This window comes from Rana temporaria, chromosome 1, assembly GCF_905171775.1.
Source record: "Rana temporaria chromosome 1, aRanTem1.1, whole genome shotgun sequence".
NCBI classification, from domain to species: Eukaryota; Metazoa; Chordata; class Amphibia; order Anura; family Ranidae; genus Rana; species Rana temporaria.
Genome location: NC_053489.1, coordinates 547,637,148 through 547,660,784, shown reverse-complemented (window position 1 = coordinate 547,660,784; position 23,637 = coordinate 547,637,148). Strand labels below are relative to the sequence as shown.

Genomic DNA, 23,637 nt, shown 5'->3' with positions numbered 1-23,637 from the left:
TGACATCAGCAGTGCTTGGAGTGGGGAAGAAGAGCTCCGGCGGATCACGTGAGCGCCCAGTGACGCTGCAAATTAGTTTTTGACAAAAAAATTACATAAGGAGACACACTGGACATTATATAATCTTTTTTAAAAAAACTATTACATATTTTTACAATGACTTTAACTAAGGTTTATATTTAGGATTAAAGATGCCATAATGATGACTCCTGAGCTGGGAGGAGGAGAGAAGACAGGGGACATAGATAAGACATGCCCTGAAAATAAGCCCTAGTGTGAAATTAATATAAGACCCAGTCTTATTTTTGGGGAAACACAGTACACAGTATTGTCCATTTAACTGCTGGAGACAACACATACACTGCAAAACGATTTTCCCCACAGTTTCCTTGCTTCCTTGTAATAATAACATAAAAGGGATCCTTTTATAAGTGGAGAAAACGTCATGGTGACTTAGTGATGCGACTCCAGGCTTTAAATTAAATTTTTTGTGGTATTTTTAGTATTGTGGTTCTAAGACCGCTGTTAATGTGTAATGTGTTACCTCTTCAAAGAGAATATGTTTCTTTAATATTACATTTAATTTACATTACCTTTCTATAGCTCCAGTGCTGATTTCCCTTCATTCCATGACAGTCATAAAGGGTGACAGGACTATTACGAGAAATCGCATCGAAGCAGAATTTTCTTGTGTGAAGCGGCTCCCCGGGACGGATGTCCTCTCTCCATCCGAAGGTGAAGAGCTAGAAAACAACATTATACATTGTTACTACAATGACAACAATTAAGAACACACTCCAACTTTCTATCTGGGTAGCACTTTCATAACAGAAATACTATAGCCCACATCATTTATCAATGGTGTCTTTGTTGTAGACTGCTTTTGGAGACCTAATTTTCAAGTGCTGCTAATAAAAGATGCAGTGTCTATAAACAAGCAACTCTTCAATTAATATACAGTCAATTTGTTAAAGCCCAATTGAACTTTTAAATCAGCTACATAGATTACAGGTGAATCCAAACAAAAAGTATGCACGGCTTTACAGTTCATTTTCTTTAGAAAGCAGCTACAGCCTGAGTAAGAATGACTGCCCTGCCAGCACACTGCATAGAAGGAGTCTTTCTTTCTATGTGAAAGCAGTGGTTTCTGATTCAGTGGTCTGGCCGCTAAATCAGACCTATAAGGGCCCTTTCTGTTTCAATGGTTTTTATTCGTTTTTCAAGTAAAGATTATATGCGTCAACACAGAGAGCAGCGAACAATCCTCGCATGCTCTGCACATAGTAAGTCGTAAAAAACAAAACAAAAGGGGAAAAGAAAGTAAAACAAAAAAGGGGGAAAACAAACAGAGTTATAAGGGCCCTTTCATACATACGGACAAACGGTCCGTTTAGTACAAGTCCGTTTACACAGGTTACACAGCGCAATTGCTTGCTTGCTCTGGCGTTACGAATGCTCCTGATTCAGGAACATCGTAATGCCGACTGCAGCCTAAAATCTGCGTGGCATAAGGCTCTTATGCCACGCATATTTTAGGCTGCATTCTTGCGATGCCCGCTAGGGGGCGCTCCCATTGTGCTCAGTGTATAGTATGCAAATTGCATACTAACACCGATTCACAATGTTGCGCGAGTCCTTCGTACGCAAGTTACGTTACGTTTCCGTACGGCGTGTTTAGCGTAAGGCTGCCCCTTCTAATAGTAGGGGCAGCCAATGCTAAAGGATACCCGTCGTTCCCGCGTCGCGATATTTGAATGTTACGTCGTTTGCGTAAGTGATTCGTGAATGGCGCTGGACGCCATTCACGTTCACTCTGAAGCAAATGACGTCCTTGCGACGTCATTTGCCGCAATGCACGTCGGGAAAGTTTCCCGACGGAGCAGGCGCTCTACATTCGGCGCGGGAGCGCGCCTAATTTAAATGATTCCCGCCCCCTACGGGATCATTTAAATTGCGTGCTCTAGCGCCGGGCAATTTTGCCGGCGCGCCCTCGCAATTTACGGAGCTACTGCTCCGTGAATCGAGGGCAGCAGAGCAAATTTGCGGGGGCGCAGGGCAAAATCGTTGCCCTGCGCCTCAGCAAAAAAAGCGCAATTCTCTTTGAATCCGGGCCAGTATGTTTTCACTCATCACCGAGCTTCAGCTTTGAAAACAAAGAAAATGTTTTCTTTTTTTTTTTCATATTTCTGCTCTATCTAAGAATAGAATATTATTTTATTTTAGTAAAGGCAATTCTTAATGCTTCAGACATGAACTGTCAAATATGTCTCAGTCAGGTTGATGTATAAAAAAACAAGTTGAACAGTAATAATTTTCCTTTCATTTTTTCCTTTTGCTGTTAAGATGATTTTAGGTAGGTTCGCAATTCAGCAAGGCGAGATGCTGGGGAGTGACATGTCTCAATGTACTTTGTCTATCTGTAGACCATTTAACCCATTTGTATCAGTCTATCAAAAACCACTAAACATCACAATAAACCTCCCACACTGCACCTTTATAAACATACAAAGTGCACGGTGAAGAGAATGATGTCCTGTGGTGCTGCTTACTTTATAAATGAGACAATAGGTCCATTTGTAGGGCTTATAATTAAAGGAGTTGTAAAGGAAAAAAATGTTTTGCCTAAAATTAATGTTTGCAAGGTAGACAGACAGAATAGTGTAATGATTCTGTTAAAAAAACGAGTAAATACCTATTAAATTCCTTCATCTATATCACCTCCGGCGTTCTAGTTTTTGTTCTCTCATTCACTTCCTGGTTTGCATCGCTCGTTCATGTAAGAACTACATTTCCCAGTATGAATTGTGGCACGCCCAGTAATTCACACCTCCTTGAAGCCTCTAACAAGTAGAGAGCGTCCTGCCGCACAGATGTAGTTCCCAGGAGGGGGTAAGCATGTCACTGACCACCGCAGTAAAGCCTCCCATCACGGTGGTCAGTAAAATCAGACAAGTGGGAAGTGAACAGAACAGAGAAGAAATAGAGCAACTTCTGAGCAAAAACGAACAATGAGGAAGTGAAACGAGGAATGTCTGCAGGTAAAGGATGCTTATTATGATTTTTTTTTTTCCTTTACAACCCCTTTAAGTTATTGTCACACATAAGGCATGGGAAGCTAGGCACTGCCATAGGAGACATGAACTAGTAACAAACAATGTAAATAAGTACCCCTTGTCAGTTTTTCCTAAAGCCTCATACACGCAATACGTTAACCAGATCGTGTCAGAAGGCGGTGACGTAAAACACAACGACGTGCTGAAAAAAACGAAGTTCAATGCTTCCAAGCATGCGTCGACTTGATTCTGAGCATGCGTGGATTTTTAACCGATGGTCGTGCCTACTAACGATCGGTTTTGACCTATCGGTTAGGCGTCCATCGGTTAAATTTTAAAACAAGTTCGTATTTTTTTAACCGAAGGATAAATAACCTATGGGGCCCACACACGATCGGTTTTGACCGATGAAAACGGTCCATCAGACCGTTGTCCTCTGGCTATCCTATCGTGTGTACGAGGCCTAACAGATCCAAGAAACACTGAAAAATATAGATTCTGTGAGCCCGTCCTTTGATAAAAGGGGGGCTGGAATTTACATTCCTTCAAATGATTGGTGCTTGTACCTCATCTGACCAGGGACAAAGGCACAGCATTATCGGTGTTCTTTATTCCCGGTGGCAAACCTGGGGGATTCACCATGAACCCTTGAGAGCAGTGAACCTGTACCTCATCTCTAGTCCATATATGGTTTTATACTTCCTACAATACAATACAATACAGTATTATAGCATTACTTCAGATGCATGGCTTGTGTGTGTTTATTAACCTGTTGCCACCAGTGTAACACATATATCCAATATACTGTACACACTCACTGGTTACTTTATTATGTGCACCTTGCTAGTACGGGGTTGGACCCCCCTTTGCCTTCAGAACTGACTTAATTCTACATGGCATAGATTCAACAAGGTGTTGGAAACATTCCTCAGAGTTTGTGGTCCATGTTGACATGATAGCATCACACAGTTGCTTCAGATTTGTGCGCCGCACATCCATGATGCAAATCTCCTGTTCCCACACATCCCAAAGGTGCTCTTTTGGATTGAGCTCTGGTGACTGTGGAGGCCATTGGAGTACAGCGAACCCATTGTCATGTCAAAGATGATTTGAGCTTTGCGACATGGTACATTATCTGCTGGAAGGAGCCATCAGAAGATTGGTACACTGTAGTCATAAAGCACTGACACCCCTCCCATCATACTGCCCTCCACCCCATCATACTGCCCTCCACTGCCACCCCCCATCATACTGCCCTCCACTGCCACAAACTCCCATCAAAAACTGTAAAAAAAAACCTCTAAAAAATGTAATTGTAAAATAAAATATAATGATACAAATGTATAAAAAAATAAAATAACAAAAATTAAAAACTACTGATCCCGTCCACTGCCCTACTGATTATGTCCACTGCTCTGATTATGCCCACTGCCCTACTGACCATGTCCACTGCCCTATTGACCATGTCCACTTCCCTACTAACAATATTCACTGCCCTACTGACCATGTCCACTGCTCTACTGACCATGACCACTGCTCTACTGACCATGACCACTGCTCTGCTGACATGTCCACTGCTCTACTGACCATGTCCACTGCTCTACTGACCATGTCCACTGCTCTACTGACCATGTCCACTGCTCTACTGACCATGACCACTGCTCTGCTGACATGTCCACTGCTCTACTGACCATGTCCACTGCTCTACTGACAATGTCCACTGCTCTACTGACCATATCCACTGCTCTACTGACAATATCCACTACCCTACTAACCACGTTCACTGCCATACTGACCACGTCCACTGCCCTACTGACCACTTCCACTGCTACCCTGTATAAAGCTCATCCCAGAACCCTGCACCCTGTATATAGCTCATTTCAGAACCCTGCACTCTGTACATAGCTCATCACAGAACCCTGAACTCTGTACATAGTTCATCCCAGAACCATGCACTGTGTACTTATCTCATCCCAGAACCCTGCACTGTGGTACTTAGCTCATCCCAGAACCCTGCACTGTGTACTTAGCTCATCCCAGAACCCTGCACTCTGCACGCAGCTCATCCCAGAACCCTGCACTCTGAAGGCAGCTCATCCCAGAACCCTGCACTCTGCACGCAGCTCATTCCAGAATCCTGCACTCTGCACGAAGCTCATCTCAGAACCCTGCACTTTCCATGCAGCTCATTCCAGAACCCTGCACTCTATATGCAGCTCACCCCAGAACCCTGCACTCTGTACATAGCTCATTCCAGAACCTCGCACTCTGTACGTAATGCACTCCAAACACTGCACACTGTTATCCTTTTTTTTTAATAGATGTGCTGGGATTTGTATGTATTCATGAGAATCTTGCTTGTGGAACAATAATAAAAGCATATTTTATAGGTACAAGTAAGCCCGAGTTTTGTTTAATGACGCCCATTAAGCTCCTCCCACTGTCAGAAGTTTGACCACGCCCACGATTTGCCGCAGCGCGCTATGCAAGGTTACTTCCTTCCTCAAGTGTCCCTCATTCTGAAGTTCAAAAGTTGGGAGGTATGTATAGGCTCTTTTCACAATGTTTAGGTTGCTGTTTCTGCCTAGCTACCCTGCAACACTTTTCATTGAGGGATCCTTTCTTCTGTCCAGGTTCAGCAGGTGTCTCTTACTCTGGCCCCAGCAAATATCACACGCTGAAGCCTAGTACAAATAGCAGTCTACTTAGCACACACAGGTCTTCTGCTAGGGGAAGCTTCAGGGGAGAGAGCCTGATCAGCTCCTCTCAAATATGTATACTCTCCTCAGCCATACCTTGTGGGCTAACCACCCATGGATTGGCTGGGTTTAAAAAATAATCATAACTCCAGAGGTTCATCATCTCACATGATTTGATTGCACATTCTTTCACCAACAGACAGGAGTAATCAACTACCAGGTTTAGAGAAAACCTACAGACTACAGCTCAGCCTAACTAAAATTACCCAGCCCAGGGCAGGGGCTGTACACTTGTATTAAACTATGGTAAACAAACTAAGGTCTCGTACAGACGACCGGACAGTCCGCTGAAAACGGTCCGCCGGACCGTTTTCAGCGGACATGTCCGGTCGGAGATTTCTGTCTGATGGTTGTACACACCATCAGACAGAAATCCGCGCGGACAGACAGCGCCGTGATGACGCAGCGACGTGCACGACGCTGGAAGGTCAATGCTTCAACGCATTGCTTCCGGTCGGACATGTACGATGAGTCTGTACAGACGACCGAACATGTCTGACGGACAGGATTCCAGCGGACATGTTTCTTAGCATGCTAAGAAACATGTGTCCGCTCGAAAACGGTCGGGTGGACAAATGTACGCTGGAAACCTGTCCGCTCGGACGTACAGACGACCGAACATGTCTGCTGAAACTGGTCCGCGGACCAGTTTCAGCAGACATGTTCGGTTGTCTGTACGAGGCCCAAGGCTGAAGAGTCATGTCATGACACCATTACATGCTGTAGAGAGGGGAATGGTAACTAGTATTTTCCTCTGATTCTGAATCACCAATGTAAGCTCTACTAATCTTTTGGATATGGGTGACTTTACAGCATTGGACCAGTTTGGCAAGAAATATACCATAAGATATTGAAAGGTCTAAAATATTTTCTACTTTGTTCTATATGTCATTCCTGTCTAAATATTTGATTATGTTTTACAGGTTATGATTTGACTAAGGGCACGTGTCAACAGGAGTTTGTTTGCCTCAAACTGGTTTTGCATTCCCATAAAAGTCTATGGAACTTGAAGCTGGTGCAATGCAGATCAGAAGGAGGTGCACTGCAGATCAAAGGCTCCTGTCAATAAATTCTGAAAGATCTTAGAAATGTCAAACTGATGTCATACTGATGTCATTGGTATAAGCCAAAAACGTGTTGACAAGTCCTTATACTGACATTGTTGTCATATAAATGTCTTAATGGTGTAGTATTTATTTTTTCATGGTAGTCATTGACATTTTTATTTTCATGATTTGATTTATTTACTGATAAACACTGCATATTTGAGTTTATTTGTAAAATCCACAACTTATTGGCTTGTGGCTAGCATATACACTGCACACATTTTTTAATGCTACGCTTGAATTTCCACATTCTATGAATGTCAAGTCTTGTTAAACATTGATAATATATAGCATAATGGTTGAACTGAATATATTCAGTTCATATGAACACACTCAATACAGTACATTTTGCACACCGCTTATTGCATGCTGATTGATGGACAATTAAGTTGGTTTGGCTACCCATGGTTTATGAATGTTTGTGTGCAGCATGGGAGGACTTTTTTCACTGCAGTATATAAAATATTATATTATTGAATATTCATTGATATTCATGTAGCGCTGTTAATGCTTGGTTTTTCAAATTAAGCACACTGTTTCAATACAGTACATACTGTATGCTACACACTCTAATTTGGCATATATGACGGCTCCTATTTCACCTGCCTCTGATATTCACTGCAGGAAATGCAAATGCAAATACCTCCCAAGTTGGTATTTGTAAAGGACTAGAAATTTTCTTCCCACCCCTCCACATATGATTGTTGTCATGTCTGAGAACAGGTCAACTGAGTAAAAAGCACGGCATTGTGGGAAACGGGCTGAGAATGTGTAGATGTGATCGCTAAACTTTTACCTTCCCTTAAAGATCTATCATAACTTTTATTATACAGTTCTACCCCTTATGGGACGTGCATTTATATGTAGCACTAACCCGGCAGGAGCTGCTGGTTATATTTTGAGTGGCATGTTACCTCTATATCCTCGCTGTCCAGGGTGAAGTGAGAGTCTGAAGAATTTCAATGTCCACACACAATCTACCTCTTTTCTCTTGGGTTTATTTGGTAGAACTTTAGTAGAAGGAAACACTCCTGTTTCCAGCAAACAGTTCTCGTCGCCACTCTAGCCAGAGTGGGTATTGCTCACTCGGATAGGTCCCTCTCACTGGCCTAGCAGCCGGGATGGCGCACGGAATAAAGTACAGTCTCTGCCACAGACCTTCCTTTGTAGGTGAGATGTTTTGGTCCTGATTCCTCTGCCACAGGATTCAGCACTCGGATCTCTTTAGCTTTACTTCACTAGAACTTTTAGATCCGACAGGCAACACTGTCAGGCCTCTGGGTGTATGGTGCATACTCAGATGAAGTTTCCAGGCCTTCCCCCAAGGTACCAGCCTCTTGCATGGTCCTCACCAGGATAGGTCCTCCCCTGGCTTCCTTCATCAAGTGGCTTCCTCCCACAGGACGGACAGCACAGGATCACCTCTGCAGTACAGGCCCCAGCCAGATAACTGGGCCCAGCAAACAAAGCTGCAACCCCGGACCAACGTGGTCCCGGAGCCAGGATTCACAATGCACACCCCTGGCCAGGCAGGCCACGAGGCGTGGACGGACAACAGACTCCGCACCAATGGAGTCTGTCCTGTAAGTACCCCTCCTCAGCATGCACAGCGGGGTGACCACTCCCACTGATTCGCTGCTGAGAGGGAAAACTCAAAACACCATGACCTGGCTGCTGCCACCCTTGGCCTGGGGTGGTAACAACACCCCCAGGCGATCAATGGGGGATAGTCCTAGCAAAGCCATGGCTGAAACAGAGGCTAAATTGCCCTCAATCATTATGGTCTGAACCAAATAACAGCTCAGACCCCCATTAAATTTAGAGCAGCGCCTGTTCTTCAGGAGCAGGGCACTATATATATATATATATATATATATATATATATATATATATATATATATATATATTCATGAATGAAATTAGAATCTCTTTTATAAACTAGCTTTATGTTTACAGTTCCCTACATTTACATACACCATACTAATGACAAAGCTGGTTGTAAGCAGTAATAGTAGAGCATTTTATCTAGTTCAGTTATACAGATATATAAAAAGTGCTGTGCTCAGTAGTCCTCTAGTGCACATGGGGTTCATATTTTTAATTCAGAAGATGTACATATAAATAAATCATAAGCCCTCAATTATTTACCAACTTTTTATTTTCAAATATTCATGGTAAAGTTGCTCTTCATCCTGTAAATGTCCCTACGAGACTTTTGTATATACCACACTGGTGATTATATGACTGTATTTCCTTGAACTTTCTTATTCATCAAGCAATGACACATACTTTACTACTAGGTCATTCTAGTTCATCTGTTCTATTGCAATAAATTATAAGTAACTTTATGTGACATTGGCATGAACGGTGTTTATTAGTTTAAAATGTGTGTGTGTATATATATAGATATACACACAGTAGTTCACATAAATGAGCACACCCCTCACATTTTAGTAAATATTGTATTATATCTTTTCATGTGACAATACTAAAGAAATTACACTTTGCTACAATGTAAAGTAGTGAGGGTACAGCTTGTACACTAGTGTAAGCACCCATGATATGTGAGTACTTTGGATGATAGGGCCAGATCCTCAAAAGGCATACGCCGGCGTATCTACTGATACGCCGTCGTATCCCTGTTTTTTATCTTTGGAACTGATCCACAGAATCAGTTTCCAAGAGATAGACAGAAGATCCGACATGTGTAAGGGACTTACACTGCCTGATCTTAGGATGCAGTACCGCATCCGCCGCTGGGGGCATTTCGCGTCGAAATGCCGCCTCGGGTATGCAAATTAGCACTTACGGAGATCCACAAAGCTTTTCAGCTTTGTTTTTTCTCCGTAAGTTTTAGTTTGCAATCGTAAAATTAGGGCTGCTTTTACAAAGTGTAAACTGTTTACACCTTGTAAAAGCAGACCCTTCTGTCCAGCGACACGTTTTTTTTTTGTTTTACATTTTTTTTTTTTCGCCGTATCTTTTTTTTTTCTCGACGCAACTTTATTGACCCGGCACGATCCACAAAAATCGGCGTAACGTAATTTCGCGCTATGCACGTCGGGAAAATGACGTTACGAGCATGCGCAGTACGGCCGGCGCGGGAGTGCGCCTAATTTAAATGGGAATTGCCCCCATTTGAAGAGGAACGCCTTGCGCCGGCGGAATTTAAGTTACAAAGCCGAAAATTTCTAGGTAAGTGCTTTGTGGATCGGGCACTTAGGTAGAAATTTTAAGGCAGTGTAACTTAAATGGGAATTTTTTTACGTTACGCCGGCTCTTTGTGGATCTGGCCCATAATTTTTTAATAAAAAGCATTTTACTTTTACCAATATCGTATTTATATATAATTAAAAATTGATCAATCCTGATGTACCGATGGCCTATCTCATTTCATAAGGCTCTAAAATGCAAGGACAGTACAAATACCCCCCCAAATGACCCCCCTTTTGAAAAATAGACACGCCAAGGTATTTAGTAAGAGGCATGGTGAGTTTGTTAAAGTTGTAATTTTTTGTCACAATTTTTTATAAAAGGAAAAATTTAAATAAAATGTGTTTTGTTCTTACATTTTTTTTAATACTGTTGCCAACGCAGTACAACACCACCAAATGACCTGTGTGGCAGTGATTAGGGACACTGGGCTCAATTCACGAAGAGTTATTTTCCGAGTTAAAATAATGTATTGCTTTTTTCAAACTTTTTTTGCAATTGACAAAAAAATGCTACTAAAATAAAGCATGAGTTATTTCATCAAAATGTGAGATATTATACTCAATAAACCATGTGGTATTTTATTTTATGACGTGATTTTCAATACAGTGGAGAAGGATTAGAGCCCCTGTCATTTTTTAGTGCTACTAAAGAGGTAAAATTGTATTTAATATATAGTACAGTATAGAAAGCTGCCAACTCACTAAATTAGTGCAGTCCCTGCAGCATATGTATTAATATAAAAGAAAACAAGTGACTTAAATCCCATTCACAAGATACACATGAGTATCAAAAACAAGTTAAATTAAGTAAATACAAAATATTTTTTATAAATGTCAAATCTTAAATGAAAAATAGTTTAAAAAAAAAAATCACGCACATATATAAATAACCTTCTTCCACCAATACAAAATACAACATTGTCATTGGGGAGATTTCTCTTCACCTCACAACCCAAAATTTGGGATTTTCCTTTACTTTCACTTTCAATGATTTCAATGAAAGGTGTACAGGACAAATAGAGAGAGTGAATCTCCCTAATGGGAACGTAGACCGGGAAGTCGTCATATGACGTCTTTTACTTCCCGAGCCTCTAGGGAGCACGCGCCAGCCATGTCACTCTGATGTGCGTGCCCGGCGGCCGCGTGCCCGTGAACACAGCAGGACCATGGATCAGTGTGAACACACAGATACACGTCCTGTCAAAGAAGAGGAGACCAATGGTGTATTCCCAGTACAGAGGAACACCGATCGGTCTCCTCCCCTTGTGAGTCCCTTCCCCCAACAGTTAGAATCACTCCCTAGGATGAACATTTAACCCCTTCCTCGCCTCCTAGTGTTAACCCCTTTCCTGCCAGTCACATTTACACAGTAATCAGTGAATTCTATAGCTCTGATCCCTGTATAAATGTGAATGGTTCCAAAATAGTGTCAAAAGTGTTTCGATGTGTCCGCCGCAATATCGCAGTCACGATAAAATCGCAGATCGCCGCCATTACTAGTAAAAAAAAATAACAATAAAAATGCCAATTTATCCCCTATTTTGTAGATGCTTTAACTTTTGCGCAAACCACTCAATATACGCTTATTGCAAATTTTTATATATTTATTTTAGCAAAAAGTTAAATATATTTGGCCAGACTCACAAAGGACTTAAGACGGTGTATCTCCACGTACGCCGTCGTAAGTCCGAATGTGACCCGTCGTATCTATGCGCCTGATTCTGAGAATCAGTTATGCATAATTTTGGCCAAGATACGAGTGGCGTAAGTCTCCTACACCGTCGTATCTTGGGTGCATATTTACGCTGGCCGCAAAGGGCGCTTCCGTAGATTTACGCGTTGAATATGTATATTAGGTAGATTCGCCGATTCACGAACGTACTTGCGCCTGCTACGCCGTTTACGTTAGGCTTACGTCCGGCGTAAAGTTACCCCTGCTATATGAGGTGCAGCCAATGCAAAGTATGGACGTCGGAACAAGCGTATCTTTTTACGTCATTTATGTAAGTCGTACGTGAATGGGGATGTGCGTAGGTTCCGTTCACATCACAGGCATTGAGCCGGCGTATCTTAGGGAGTAAATTTGACGTGATACTGAGCATGCGCGCGCATGCGCTGTACGATCGGCGCTTCATTTGCATGGGGTCACGGCTCATTTTAATAAAACACGCCCACCTCTTCCACATTTGAATTATGCAGGCTTACGCCGGCCGATTTATGCTACGCCGCCGCAACTTACGGAGCAAGTGCTTTGTGAATACTGCACTTGCCTGTTTATGTTGCGGAGGCGTAGCATAAATAGGATACGCTACGCCCGCACAAAGATACGCTCTCCTACGTGAATCTGGCCCATTGTGTTTTTTTCCAAATTTACGCTCTTTTTTTGTTTATAGCGTAAAAAATAAAAAACGCAGAGGTGATCAAATACCACTAAAAGAAAGCTCTATTTGTGGGGAAAAAACAACATTTCATATGGGTATAGTGTTGCATGACCGCGCAATTGTCATTCAAAGTGTAACAGCGCTGAAAGCTGAAAATTGGTCTGGGCAGAAAGGGGGTGAAAATGCCCTGTATTGAAGTGGTTAACCTCATATATTTTTGCATATTTAGATTTATATGCATTGCTGTTGAGAAACTGAACCAAAGATGTAGAGACTACTCCAAATTGGCTATTATATTTTTACATTCTTTAACCACTTCAGCCCCGGAAGATTTGGCTGCTCAAGGGCCGAGGATTTTTTTTGCCATAGGGCACTGCGTCGCTTTAACTGAAAATTGCGCGGTCGTGCAATGTTGTACCCAAACAAAATTTACGTCCTTTTTTTCCTATCTCTGTGGTTTTTATTTTTTGAGCTATAAAAAACGACTATTTTGAAACAAAAAAAAATATTTTGTACTTTTTGCTATAATAAATATCCAATTTTTTTTCCAAAAAAGCAATTTTCTCTCAGTTTAGGTCGATATGTATTCTTATACATATTTTTTATTTAACTCATGCATTTATTTATTTTTTCTTCAGTGAGTTGACTTCAATACTGTTTTATGAGGTATTTGCCGAGTGTTTTTGGTTTGTGAGGTAAATAACTCATGAGGAGAAAAATATATATATAATTTTTTTCTTGTATTGTAATTTGTGTTTACATACTGTCATCAGGGCAGAACGGTGTCACCATAGTGACACTGTACTGCTCTGGGGAGGTAATCAAGATGTTTTGTTTACACTGTCATTGCTTTTTACAGTGATGATTACTGTATTAGCAATCATATTACTTTGTGAATGTCATCCATTCATGTGCCATTGTGTAAGCTGTGATAGGCCACAGCTATCACATGATACATCACAGCTATCACATGGTACAGGTCCTCTGTGGTTGGCCCTATACCATGTGATCACTATGACCAATCACAGAGATCACAAAAGTGCACATTCAATGGCTTTAAAGGAAAGCCATTGTGTTCGACAGAGATGTGATTGGTCACAGCAATCACATAGTACCAGGGCCAGCCCGCGACAATGATCTGTGTTCCACTGTGTCCTGTGGACACAACAGGTCACAAATCTCACTACTGTGCAGCCCCTAGTGCATGCACAAGGCACGTGACTGGAAGGGCGTCATAAAACATCCATCATGGATAACAGCTGTATTATTATAATAGGTCATGCAGGAGTTAGTTGAATATATATGGGAAGGCTATTGTGGCAGAAGGGATCAGGCAACACACGTTTCCCTAAAACTTTCTTTTAGGGTACATGCACAGCCACCCATAGACATGAATAGGTGCTGCACTGAATAGGCAGCACTGATGAGGCGCTACTGAGAAGCATTACTGATTGGCATTTGAAGAACACTGACAGGCATTACTGATTGGCACATTTATAGGCACTGATCGGCACTGTTATGGGCACTGATTGGCACTTTGATAGGCACTGACAGGTGTTCTTGATGGGGCACAGACTGGTAGCTGATGGACACTGTTTGGCAGCTGATGGGCACTGATTGGCAGCTGATGGGCACATCTGATGGGGGCTGTGCTAATAATCAATGTGCTGATTACCAGCACAGACCCTTCTGACAGGGAGAGACGCTGATCGCTCTCCCTGTCAGCGCGAACCGAGGAAAGCTGTGTACCCGCACTTCCTGGTTCACACGGTGATCAGCTGTGATTGGTCACAGCTGATCACGTAGTAAGGAGCCTCCCTCAGAGATCAGAGATCAGAGATGCGGTGTGTCAGACTGACACACAGCACCACCCATTGCCACGCTGTGAACCCCCACGCGCGCGTGTCGGCATGTTATCCTGCTGGAGGTCATATGACGCCCAGTCAGAATAATGAAACCACCGCCTGGCTGTCATTCTGCTATAGGCCGGGAGTGAAGTAGTTAAATATCGCATGCTGCTACCACTACCCATTTACTGCATGCATTTTGTTTTTCCTTTTGTGAATTTACTTTCACTCCTGTTTTATGCAGTATTTACTGAGTGTTTTAGCGAATTGTCATCTTCAGGATATGGTTCTGTGAATGGAGCCCAAAGGGCCAGATTCACGTATTTCCGCGTAACTTAGCCGCAGTGTAACGTATCCCATTTACGTTACACCGCCGCAAGTTTACAGCATAAGTGCCTGATTCACAAAGCACTTACCTGTAAACTTGCAGCGGCGTAGCGTAAATCCGCTCGGCTCAAGCCCGCCTAATTCAAATGGGGTGGGCACCATTTAAATTAGGCGCGTTCCCGCGCCGAACGTACTGCGCATGCTCCGTCCATAAAATTACCCGACGTGCATTGCGCTAAATGACGTCGCAAGGACGTCATTGGTTTCGACGTTAACATAAATGGCGTCCAGCGCCATTCACGGACGACTTACGCAAACGACGTGAAATTTAAAATTTCGACGCGGGAACGACGGCCATACTTAACATTGGTTACACCACCTAGAGGGCATGCTTAGTTTTACGCGACGCATCCCTAAGGACACAATGTAAATTCAGATCGACGGGCAAAGCGGACGTTCGTGAATCGGCGTAACTAGTCATTTGCATATTCTACGCCGACCGCAATGGAATCGCCACCTAGCGGCCGGCCTAGAATTGCAGCCTAAGATCCGACGGTGTAACACAGTTACACCTGTCGGATCTTAGGGCTATCTATGCGTAACTGATTCTATGAATCAGGCGCATAGATACGACAATCGTATCTCAGAGATACGACGGCGTATCAGGAGATACGCCGTCGTATCTCTTTTGTGAATCTGGCCCTAAATGTCTACGCTTTTAAAAAAAATAAAAAAACACTGCTCTTGGCTGAATGAAAGATTTAAAATTATTTTTTACTTTTGTACGTGTTGCCCAGGGCAGCGCCCACCTCCTTCAATGCTGTTTTTGATAACCCTTTGCCTATTACCCCAGAAAAAGAGCAATATTTATTTGACAGATTGCTCCCATTAATTCCAATGGTATTCGGGTTCAGCATTAAAACTCCTTTGAAGTTGACCGAACACTGTTCAAATTGAACCCAAGGCAGTCTGGCTCACCCCTAAAAATGATAAACTATATCAGCTGACATAATCAATAGGTGCCTGCATATATCATTTATCATCTTCCTAAAGTGCCCACAGATTAGAATTTGAAGTTCCGCTTACAAAAGACATTTAAACCAGCTGGGGTAATATATTTTTGCTTTATGAAAAAATACATGCATGCCAAAATGTTCTCCTAACACTAAAACACATTTTGTATTACGCTACGCTAGCTAAAATGTCTAATTTTCAGTAATGTCTTAAATTGTTTATGCACACTGATTGCTTTGATATGTGTTCCTTTATCTGCACATTCTTTATGTAATGCTACCCTCTAGTGGAGACATTCTAAACTACATTTTATTGGAAAATAGCTATTCCTTGAGCTACTTTTTAATGAATGGACTATAAATTAGAAACCATTATATGGGTTCACTACATTTGTCAGCTGATGCTGATCAGTGGGGCTCACCCAGCCAAATCCCCACCGATAACTGGTTCTCCTGGTTAGTGAAAGGCAGTAATAGATTTATGATTCTAAAGCTGTATCAAATCAAATCAAATCAAATAAGGCCAAATAGCTATATTTGCTCATTCAGTTATGAAGCCGCTTCTTTTTGCAAAACAGACAGTTGATCTGCGGAGAGATGAAAGTGGCAATCCCTTCCAGTTAGCTACAGCCATCATGAGGAAAGGTTGTCACCCTTGAAAGTGAAAAAATCCTTATATCACAGCCCGTGCAGAATCTGGGATAAATGAAAGCAAACACAGTTCATCTAAAAAGTGAACTTTTCTGATTTACTAGCTGTCAGAGGTTATAAAAGCTAAATCCCAAAACCAATGCAGGCTGAAAAAAACGGACCTGATATAGAAATACAGTGCGCATTTGTGCCCAAAACTGAAAACCAAGTTTTATCACATTACATGTGCGTTGCAACCACTTTTGACCATCACTACCAACTACTGTAAATCCAAATCAATATATTTTTTTAATTAGAGATCTGTGTGGAGCTGAGCAGCCCGCTGAAACATATAGTATATCAGAGCGCACACGCCAACTTTCTACTAAATGACCAAGTGAGCAGTCTAAACCTGTTCGGCATCAAAGGCTTCTATTATAATTACACACCATGTACTGGATTGTAACTGTGCCATCCCCAGGACCAGCGATACTAGTGGAGTCACAGTTCTCTGCATCTACAGTAAACAAGTAGTCATGAAATAAAGTATAAATGTTTTATTGTTCCATCCTGAAGTGTTTACCTATCCTAGTTATACTGTTCTAGGATTATACGCAATATTACCAAAATTATTGAGACACCTGCATAGGTGTGCACAGCCTATTACATTAGGATGTGCACCCCAAAGTTTAAACACACACTACCGATCACTCACCATGTTCATTCAGAAAGTGAAGAGGCTGATAAATACATTATTTACCAGCCCCTTCCCTCACTCATCCTAAAATATCCCCGCAGCTACAGCCGGCAGGAGAGGAAAGGAGGGAAGCTGGTAGTGCTGCAGAGGGAAGGAGGGGGGAGCCAGGGCAGTAGGGGGAATCTGTGCTGAACAGTGTGATTAGGGTGTGCCTGGGCACACCTGGCACACCCTGTGTGGACGCCTATGGACACCTGTCTTTACACGCACATGAACTTTAATGGCACACCAGTCTTACTTTGTAGGGTTCAATTTTGAGTTGGCCCACCCTTTGCTGCTATAACAGCTTCAACTATTCCAGTAAGACTGTACACAAGGTTTAGGAGTGTGTCTATGGGAATGTTTGACTATTCTTCCAGAAGCACATTTGTGGGGTCAGGCACTGGTGTTGGATGAGAAGGCCTGGCTAACAGTCTCCACTCTAATTCATCCCAAAGGTGTTCTATCAGGTTAAGGTCAGGACTCTGTGCAGGCCAAACAAGTTCCTCCACCCCAAAATCGCTCATCCATGTCTTTATGGACCTTGCTTTGTGCACTGGTCCAAATCATTTATTGGAGGGAGGATTATGATGTGGGCTTGTTTTTCAGGGATTGGGCTTGGCCCCTTAGTTCCAGTTAACTACTTGCCGACCAGCCGCCGCAGTTCTACGGCGGCAGGTCGGCTCCCCTGCGCGAGAGCACGTAGTATAACGTCACCTCTCGAAGCGGCCACTAGGGGCGCTAGTCCCTGACTCCCGCGGTACCGAAAACAAATATCGCTGATCGCTGCCATTACTAGTAAAAAAAATAGATTAATAAAAATGCCATAAAACTACCCCCTATTTTGTAAACGCTATAACTTTTGCGCAAACCAATCAATAAATGTTTATTGCGATTTTTTTACGAAAAAAATATGTAGAAGAATACGTATCGGCCTAAACTGAGGAAAAAAATGTTTTAGATATTTTTGGGGGATATTTATTATAGCAAAAAGTAAAAAATATTTTTTTTTTTTTCAAAATTGTCGCTCTATTTTTGTTTATCGCGCAAAAACTAAAAACCGCAGAGGTGATCAAATACCACCAAAAGAAAGCTTTATTTTTGGGAAAAAAGGATGCCAATTTTGTTTGGGAGCCACGTCGCCCGACTGCGCAATTGTCAGTTAAAGCGACGCAGTGCTGAATCGCAAAAAGTGCTCTGGTCTTTGACCAGCAATATGGTCCAGGGGTTAAGTGGTTAAAGGAACTCTTAAGGCGTCAGCATACCAAGACATTTTGGGCAATTTCATCCTCCCAAATTTGTGGGAACAGTTTGGGGATGGCCCCTTCCTGTTCCAACATGACAGTGCACATATCAAGGTCCTTGAAGACATGGATGAGTGCGTTTGGGGTGGAGGAACTTGACACATCCATCCATTCTCAGCATCATTTCTACAGCCTAGGGGAAATCCTGGAACCTCCAGTCTGCCCTGAAGATGCCAATCCTGGGTACTGCCATCATGAATTCAGCCGGATATGGGATCTTTCCTGTACAGGTACTCTGGGGCCGCCAGAAGCCTGAGTTAGGGATTTGTTTAGGGAAAAATCTTTGTTTAACTGTCATACTAGGTTATTCAAGTAAATCATTTGACACTTTGTCTTTGCCTGGTCTGAAGTTACTCAAGGGGTGTAATGCAAGTAACTGGCACATATATTCCGCAGTTTGGATCAGCTAAGCACATTGGGGTATATAAATAACAGTACAAGAGTTAATACAGTGTGAAGATGTAAATGGTTACCAAGGGTAACAAAGGTCTCTCCAGCAGCCCGTCGTAAGCATGTGACAGGTTGGACATAGGTTGGACTTGATAGACTTGTGTCTTTTTTTCAACCTCACCTACTATGTAACTATGTAACTAGGTGGGATAGCTTCTAGCAGGACTTGTTGTCGGCTCTCTGTGAATGATCCATCTCCCATAGCAACAGGAGCAGACAGGGATGGACTGGCTATTGGGACTACAGGGAGTTTCCCGGTGGGCCGATGGCTCAGTGGGCCGGCTTCAGTGACAGCAGACCGCCGCCCCCCTCCGATCCTCTGTCTCTCCCTTCCCACAGCGCTCACCTCCTCTCCCTCCCAGCAGCACTCACCTGGGGCGAACAAAGAAGCAGGGGGAGGACCAGAGGAGCAGGGGGGACGACAGAGGAGCATTAGGGGAGGGGACAGACAGCTGACTCAACAACTATGGCCTGGGAGTTTCTCACTTCAGCCTAATCTTGTCCCATAAGGGGGGGCACCGAACTGATTCTTTGCCCGGGTGAAAAAATGTCTAGCTTCCCCTCTGGTACTGCCTATAAGAGGACCAGTACCAGCCGTTCTACTCTAATAAAGTAGAATGGCTAGTGGCTAGTGAAGGGGGAGAGGGGGTGCGGGTGGCCGGGGGGGGGGTGTGGGGGTTGTCCGGCCACCATGGGAGAGACCTGTCAAAGTGGGCCAGTCTGAATGAAGTCCAGGGCCAAATTTCTGTCCCAGTCCAGCCCTGGAGATCAGCACTGCAGAGGTCCCCAGCCTGTGCACAGGTACCGAAGAGGAAGTGTTAAGTGAAGTGCATGCATGGAGTCAGCGCTAGGTGCATGGCGGGGCTCCATACTGTTACTGGGAGTAAAGTAGCAGTGATATCCTGGACAGGCGGAGAGGGCATTGGCTCAGTGTGCCCCTCCTAAATGCATCAGAGACTGTTTTGGAGTATTTTACATGGAGTTCAGTCATCTGTGCAAGTAAAGGTACCATGTGTGTAAGGTAATGACCCTATCCAAAGTGCCTAGCATAGCCCAGGAGAACCCACCCTGGTGTAGGCCTCTGTTGTGACCCTTGCTTGGGGCCCATTGAGGAGGGGAACATGGAGTACATGACAACCACCCCTTCACCCTACCCTACAACATATGTATTTGATTATTATTTGTGTACTGTGGCTTTACATATTTGGCTTTTTTTATTTGACTATTTTTTCCTTTTTGTTTTTATATTTTCTGTGCAAATTGTGAGGCTATTGAGGGTCGTTTTGTGGCACAAAGAGGGGTTCAGGAGAGTTGAAAATGTGCTTCCATAACCGTTATGGGCCATTTAAAGACCACTGCACTCTTAAAAATCACAGGGAAAAAAATATTTAACCTTTCTAACTGACTTCAATAATCACCATAATGGTGAAACTTTGCAGAATTCTTCGGATTTTTGCTTACCTTTTGGGGGAAAAATAAAAAATTTGCTCACCGCTACTATTGATCCAGTGCTGGTCTCTCACAGTCTGCTGATACAACCTATCTAACCATCCCTGACCTCAATGCGGATCTCTCATTGTCTGCTAATACAGTTGTGCACTCTATTCACTCAGAAAATGATGGTGCAATAGGAAAAATTACCTGTAACCTATAATAATCCATTATATGCTTGATGGGAAATCCTACACTTTGTGCACATCTGCCAGTCTAAAATGTACCATATCTTAAATGATGAAATTAACCTTTAAATTCAGTCGATTATGCTTCGCCATAGGGGTCATAAACGTATTTACTCAATATTAGAATAGAGGGTTAGCTTACCATATACACCTTCAGGCAAGGGAATAATAGACTGCAGTATTCTATAGAAACCCAGCAGAATTTTTTTTTTTAATGAATTCAATAAACTAAATTTATCCATGCTTAATATGTTCTACAAGTCATTTGAGGCATTTGTAGTAGTTTAGGGCCAGATTCAGGCGGCGTAACGTATCCCATTTACGTTACACCGCCGCAGGTTTACAGCGTAAGTGCCTGATTCACAAAGCTCTTACCTGTAAACTTGCGGCGGTGTAACGTAAATCCGCTTGGCGCAAGCCCGCCTAATTCAAATGGGGCGGGCACCATTTAAATTAGGCACGTTTCCGCGCCGAACGTTCTGCGCATGCTCCGTTAGGAAATTTCCCGACGTGCTTTGCGTGAAATTACGGTGTCCCAATGTTTTTTTTGAACGGCGACGTGCGTTACGTCGTTTCGTTTTCCCGGACGTCTTACGCAAAAAAAAAAAATTGAAATTCGACGCGGGAACGACGGCCATACTTTAACATGGCTGTTCTAAAGATAAGCCATGATAAAGCAGGTCGAAGTTTGCAACGAGAAAAACCGACTAGCGGCGACGTAAGAGATTGCGACGAACGCGCGTATCTTCGTGGATCGCCGTAAGTAGTCATTTGCATATTCTACGCCGACCGCAATGGAATCGCCACCTAGCGGCCGGCCTAGAATTGCATCCTAAGATCCGACCGTGTAAGTCAATTACACCTGTCGGATCTTAGGGCTATCTATGCGTAACTGATTCTATGAATCAGCCGCATAGTTAGGACAGGCGGATCACAGAGATACGACGGCGTATCAGGAGATACGCCGTCGTATCTGTTTTGTGAATCTGGCCCATAGTGAATAAGCCTTTAAGAATATACCTTTAGCATTTAAAAAATATTCTGGTCAATTTCAGATAAATTCACTTATCACTAGTCAGAGGGACTTTTTCCATCGGAAATTCCGACCGTGTGTATGCCCCATCGGAGTAATTCCATTGGAAATTCCGATGAATTCTATCGGAGTTTACATAGAGAACATGTTCTCTTTTCCTCTGATGGAATTCCGTCGGAATTCCGATGTGAATTTGGTCAGACAAAGGTCCGATCGTGTGTACAGGGCATAACAGGTAAATTCAGCAGTGAAGGTAGTCTGGAGGAGGGACTAATATGTCTAGCAATGAGTCTTTAAAGCGGTGGTTCACCCTCCTTAACATCATTATACCATTACATTCGGCATCGTAGCGCGAGCTACGGTATGCCGGTCTTAAATTTTTAATCCCCGTACTCACTGTGCTATCGATCATTGAAGATTCCGACTCCCGCGGGGATTGGGCGTGCCTATGGAGAGGGAGGATGATTGACGGCCGGCTCTGGCACGTCACGCTCCCCGAAGACAGCCGGAGTAGGTCTCGGCTCTTCACAGCGCCTGCGCACAGGCTATGCGCAGGCGCCGTGAAGAGCCAAGCCTATTACGGCTATTTCCGGAGAAGCGTGACGTGCCAGGGCCGGCCGTCAATCACCTTCTCTCACCATAGGAACGCCCATTCCCCGGAATCTTCAATGATCCATGGCACAGTGAGTACGGGGATAAAAAATGTAAGACCGGCATACTGTAGCTCGCGCTACGATGCCGAATGTAATGGTAGAATAAAAAAAACTTTTTTTTTTTTTTAATAGGGTCAACTCCCGCTTTAAGCCTTAAGTGCAACCTACATGGCTCACAGCCATCTTTGATTTAACATAGTAAATTGGCTTCTTATATGTGGTATGGCACAGTTCAAGGGAAACATCGCAATATGCAAATTTAAAAGGGCATGTTTTGGAGTGTACCTGTTCATGTGACCATGTCCTTTCAGAGCCATCTTTGACACAGGTGTCTAATCTGAGTTCTGTTCCAGTAGCTCCATGTTTGCTGTCAATGCAGAGGTTAGAGGCCACATTTCGTATCTATAAAGAAAATTGAAATAAGTTATTTGAATAAATATTTAAAGTGCACCACCTATGGATCTGTGCATGCAATACTTTCTCTTGCTATTTCACAAACAATTCTCTTAGACCGGAGAAATAGAAAACATTAATTGTATGTAAAATGTCTATTGTAGCATCAGACAGATTGACTGTTACTTTCAAGTCTAGTCTTTATCACTGAACAAAGACTCTCTTTAACAGATGACCTATCATGTCAGCAACACCTAGGTGTATGTAACCTGACAAATTCTATCACCTTAAACAGCAAATAATGAAGAATGTATAACAAAAGTACATTTTACCCAACCAAACTGGGACAAACCTTGTGGTTTTGGTGGGTCTTCTTTAGTATTATCTACTTTTTGGCAAAGCAGAATATATGTTGTTATAGTAAAGTCATTATGATTTCTAAACCCACCGTGTGTTCAGGTACAATATTATTTAAAAAAACATATCCAAAAAATTCAAATGGGTATATTCTAAACATAATAAAACATTTAAACTAAGGGAAGAATTTGATGATAAAATTTCTCTGGGCCACAAGACTACATTGGTAGCCATTGCTCACCTTCTATGAGTCCTCGTCCAGTTTTGTTTTGTCTTGAAGTTATCACACATGCTTCCTATACATTTGGGTGATTCTGGGAGAATACTTGTAAGTGGACCTTCACTCAGAAAAAATAAACCTGCACCACTGTAACCCTCCACACCTTGGCAATCAAAAAATTTGATTTGTTGTTCTTATTTACTTTTTTATTCTTCACACTCCATCCCACCCACTCACCCCATCCTACCTCCATTCTTGCCTAAAAATACATGAACCCTGTTCCTTGTGCCTCCTTGGATATATGTATCACCAGGTGGCAATGGCCTTCACACTGTAGCTGGGGAAGCAGGAGGGTTGTCTGGCAGAACCTGAAAGAGATAACTGCCTCCAACTTATATAGGAAAGAAAATGGCAGCATGTGGCCTGGCATGTGGCAGTTGAGCAGGTGATCCCAGCATATCAGATTAGCAGTTGATACAAA

The 23,637-nt window shown here is 42.9% G+C and overlaps 1 protein-coding gene across 1 annotated transcript in view; it reads right to left on the bottom strand.

Moving 5' to 3' along the window:
* The window catches only part of GALNTL6 (polypeptide N-acetylgalactosaminyltransferase like 6), a 1,588,031-nt gene that overhangs the window by 23,848 nt on the left and 1,540,546 nt on the right, over window positions 1-23,637 (bottom strand). Inside the window, exons 10-11 of the mRNA XM_040333316.1 lie at window positions 22,472-22,588; window positions 594-743 (exon numbers count right to left, since the gene is read on the bottom strand). Coding sequence (XP_040189250.1) covers window positions 594-743; window positions 22,472-22,588 — 267 coding nt within the window. The remainder of the gene's footprint in view (window positions 1-593; window positions 744-22,471; window positions 22,589-23,637) is intronic.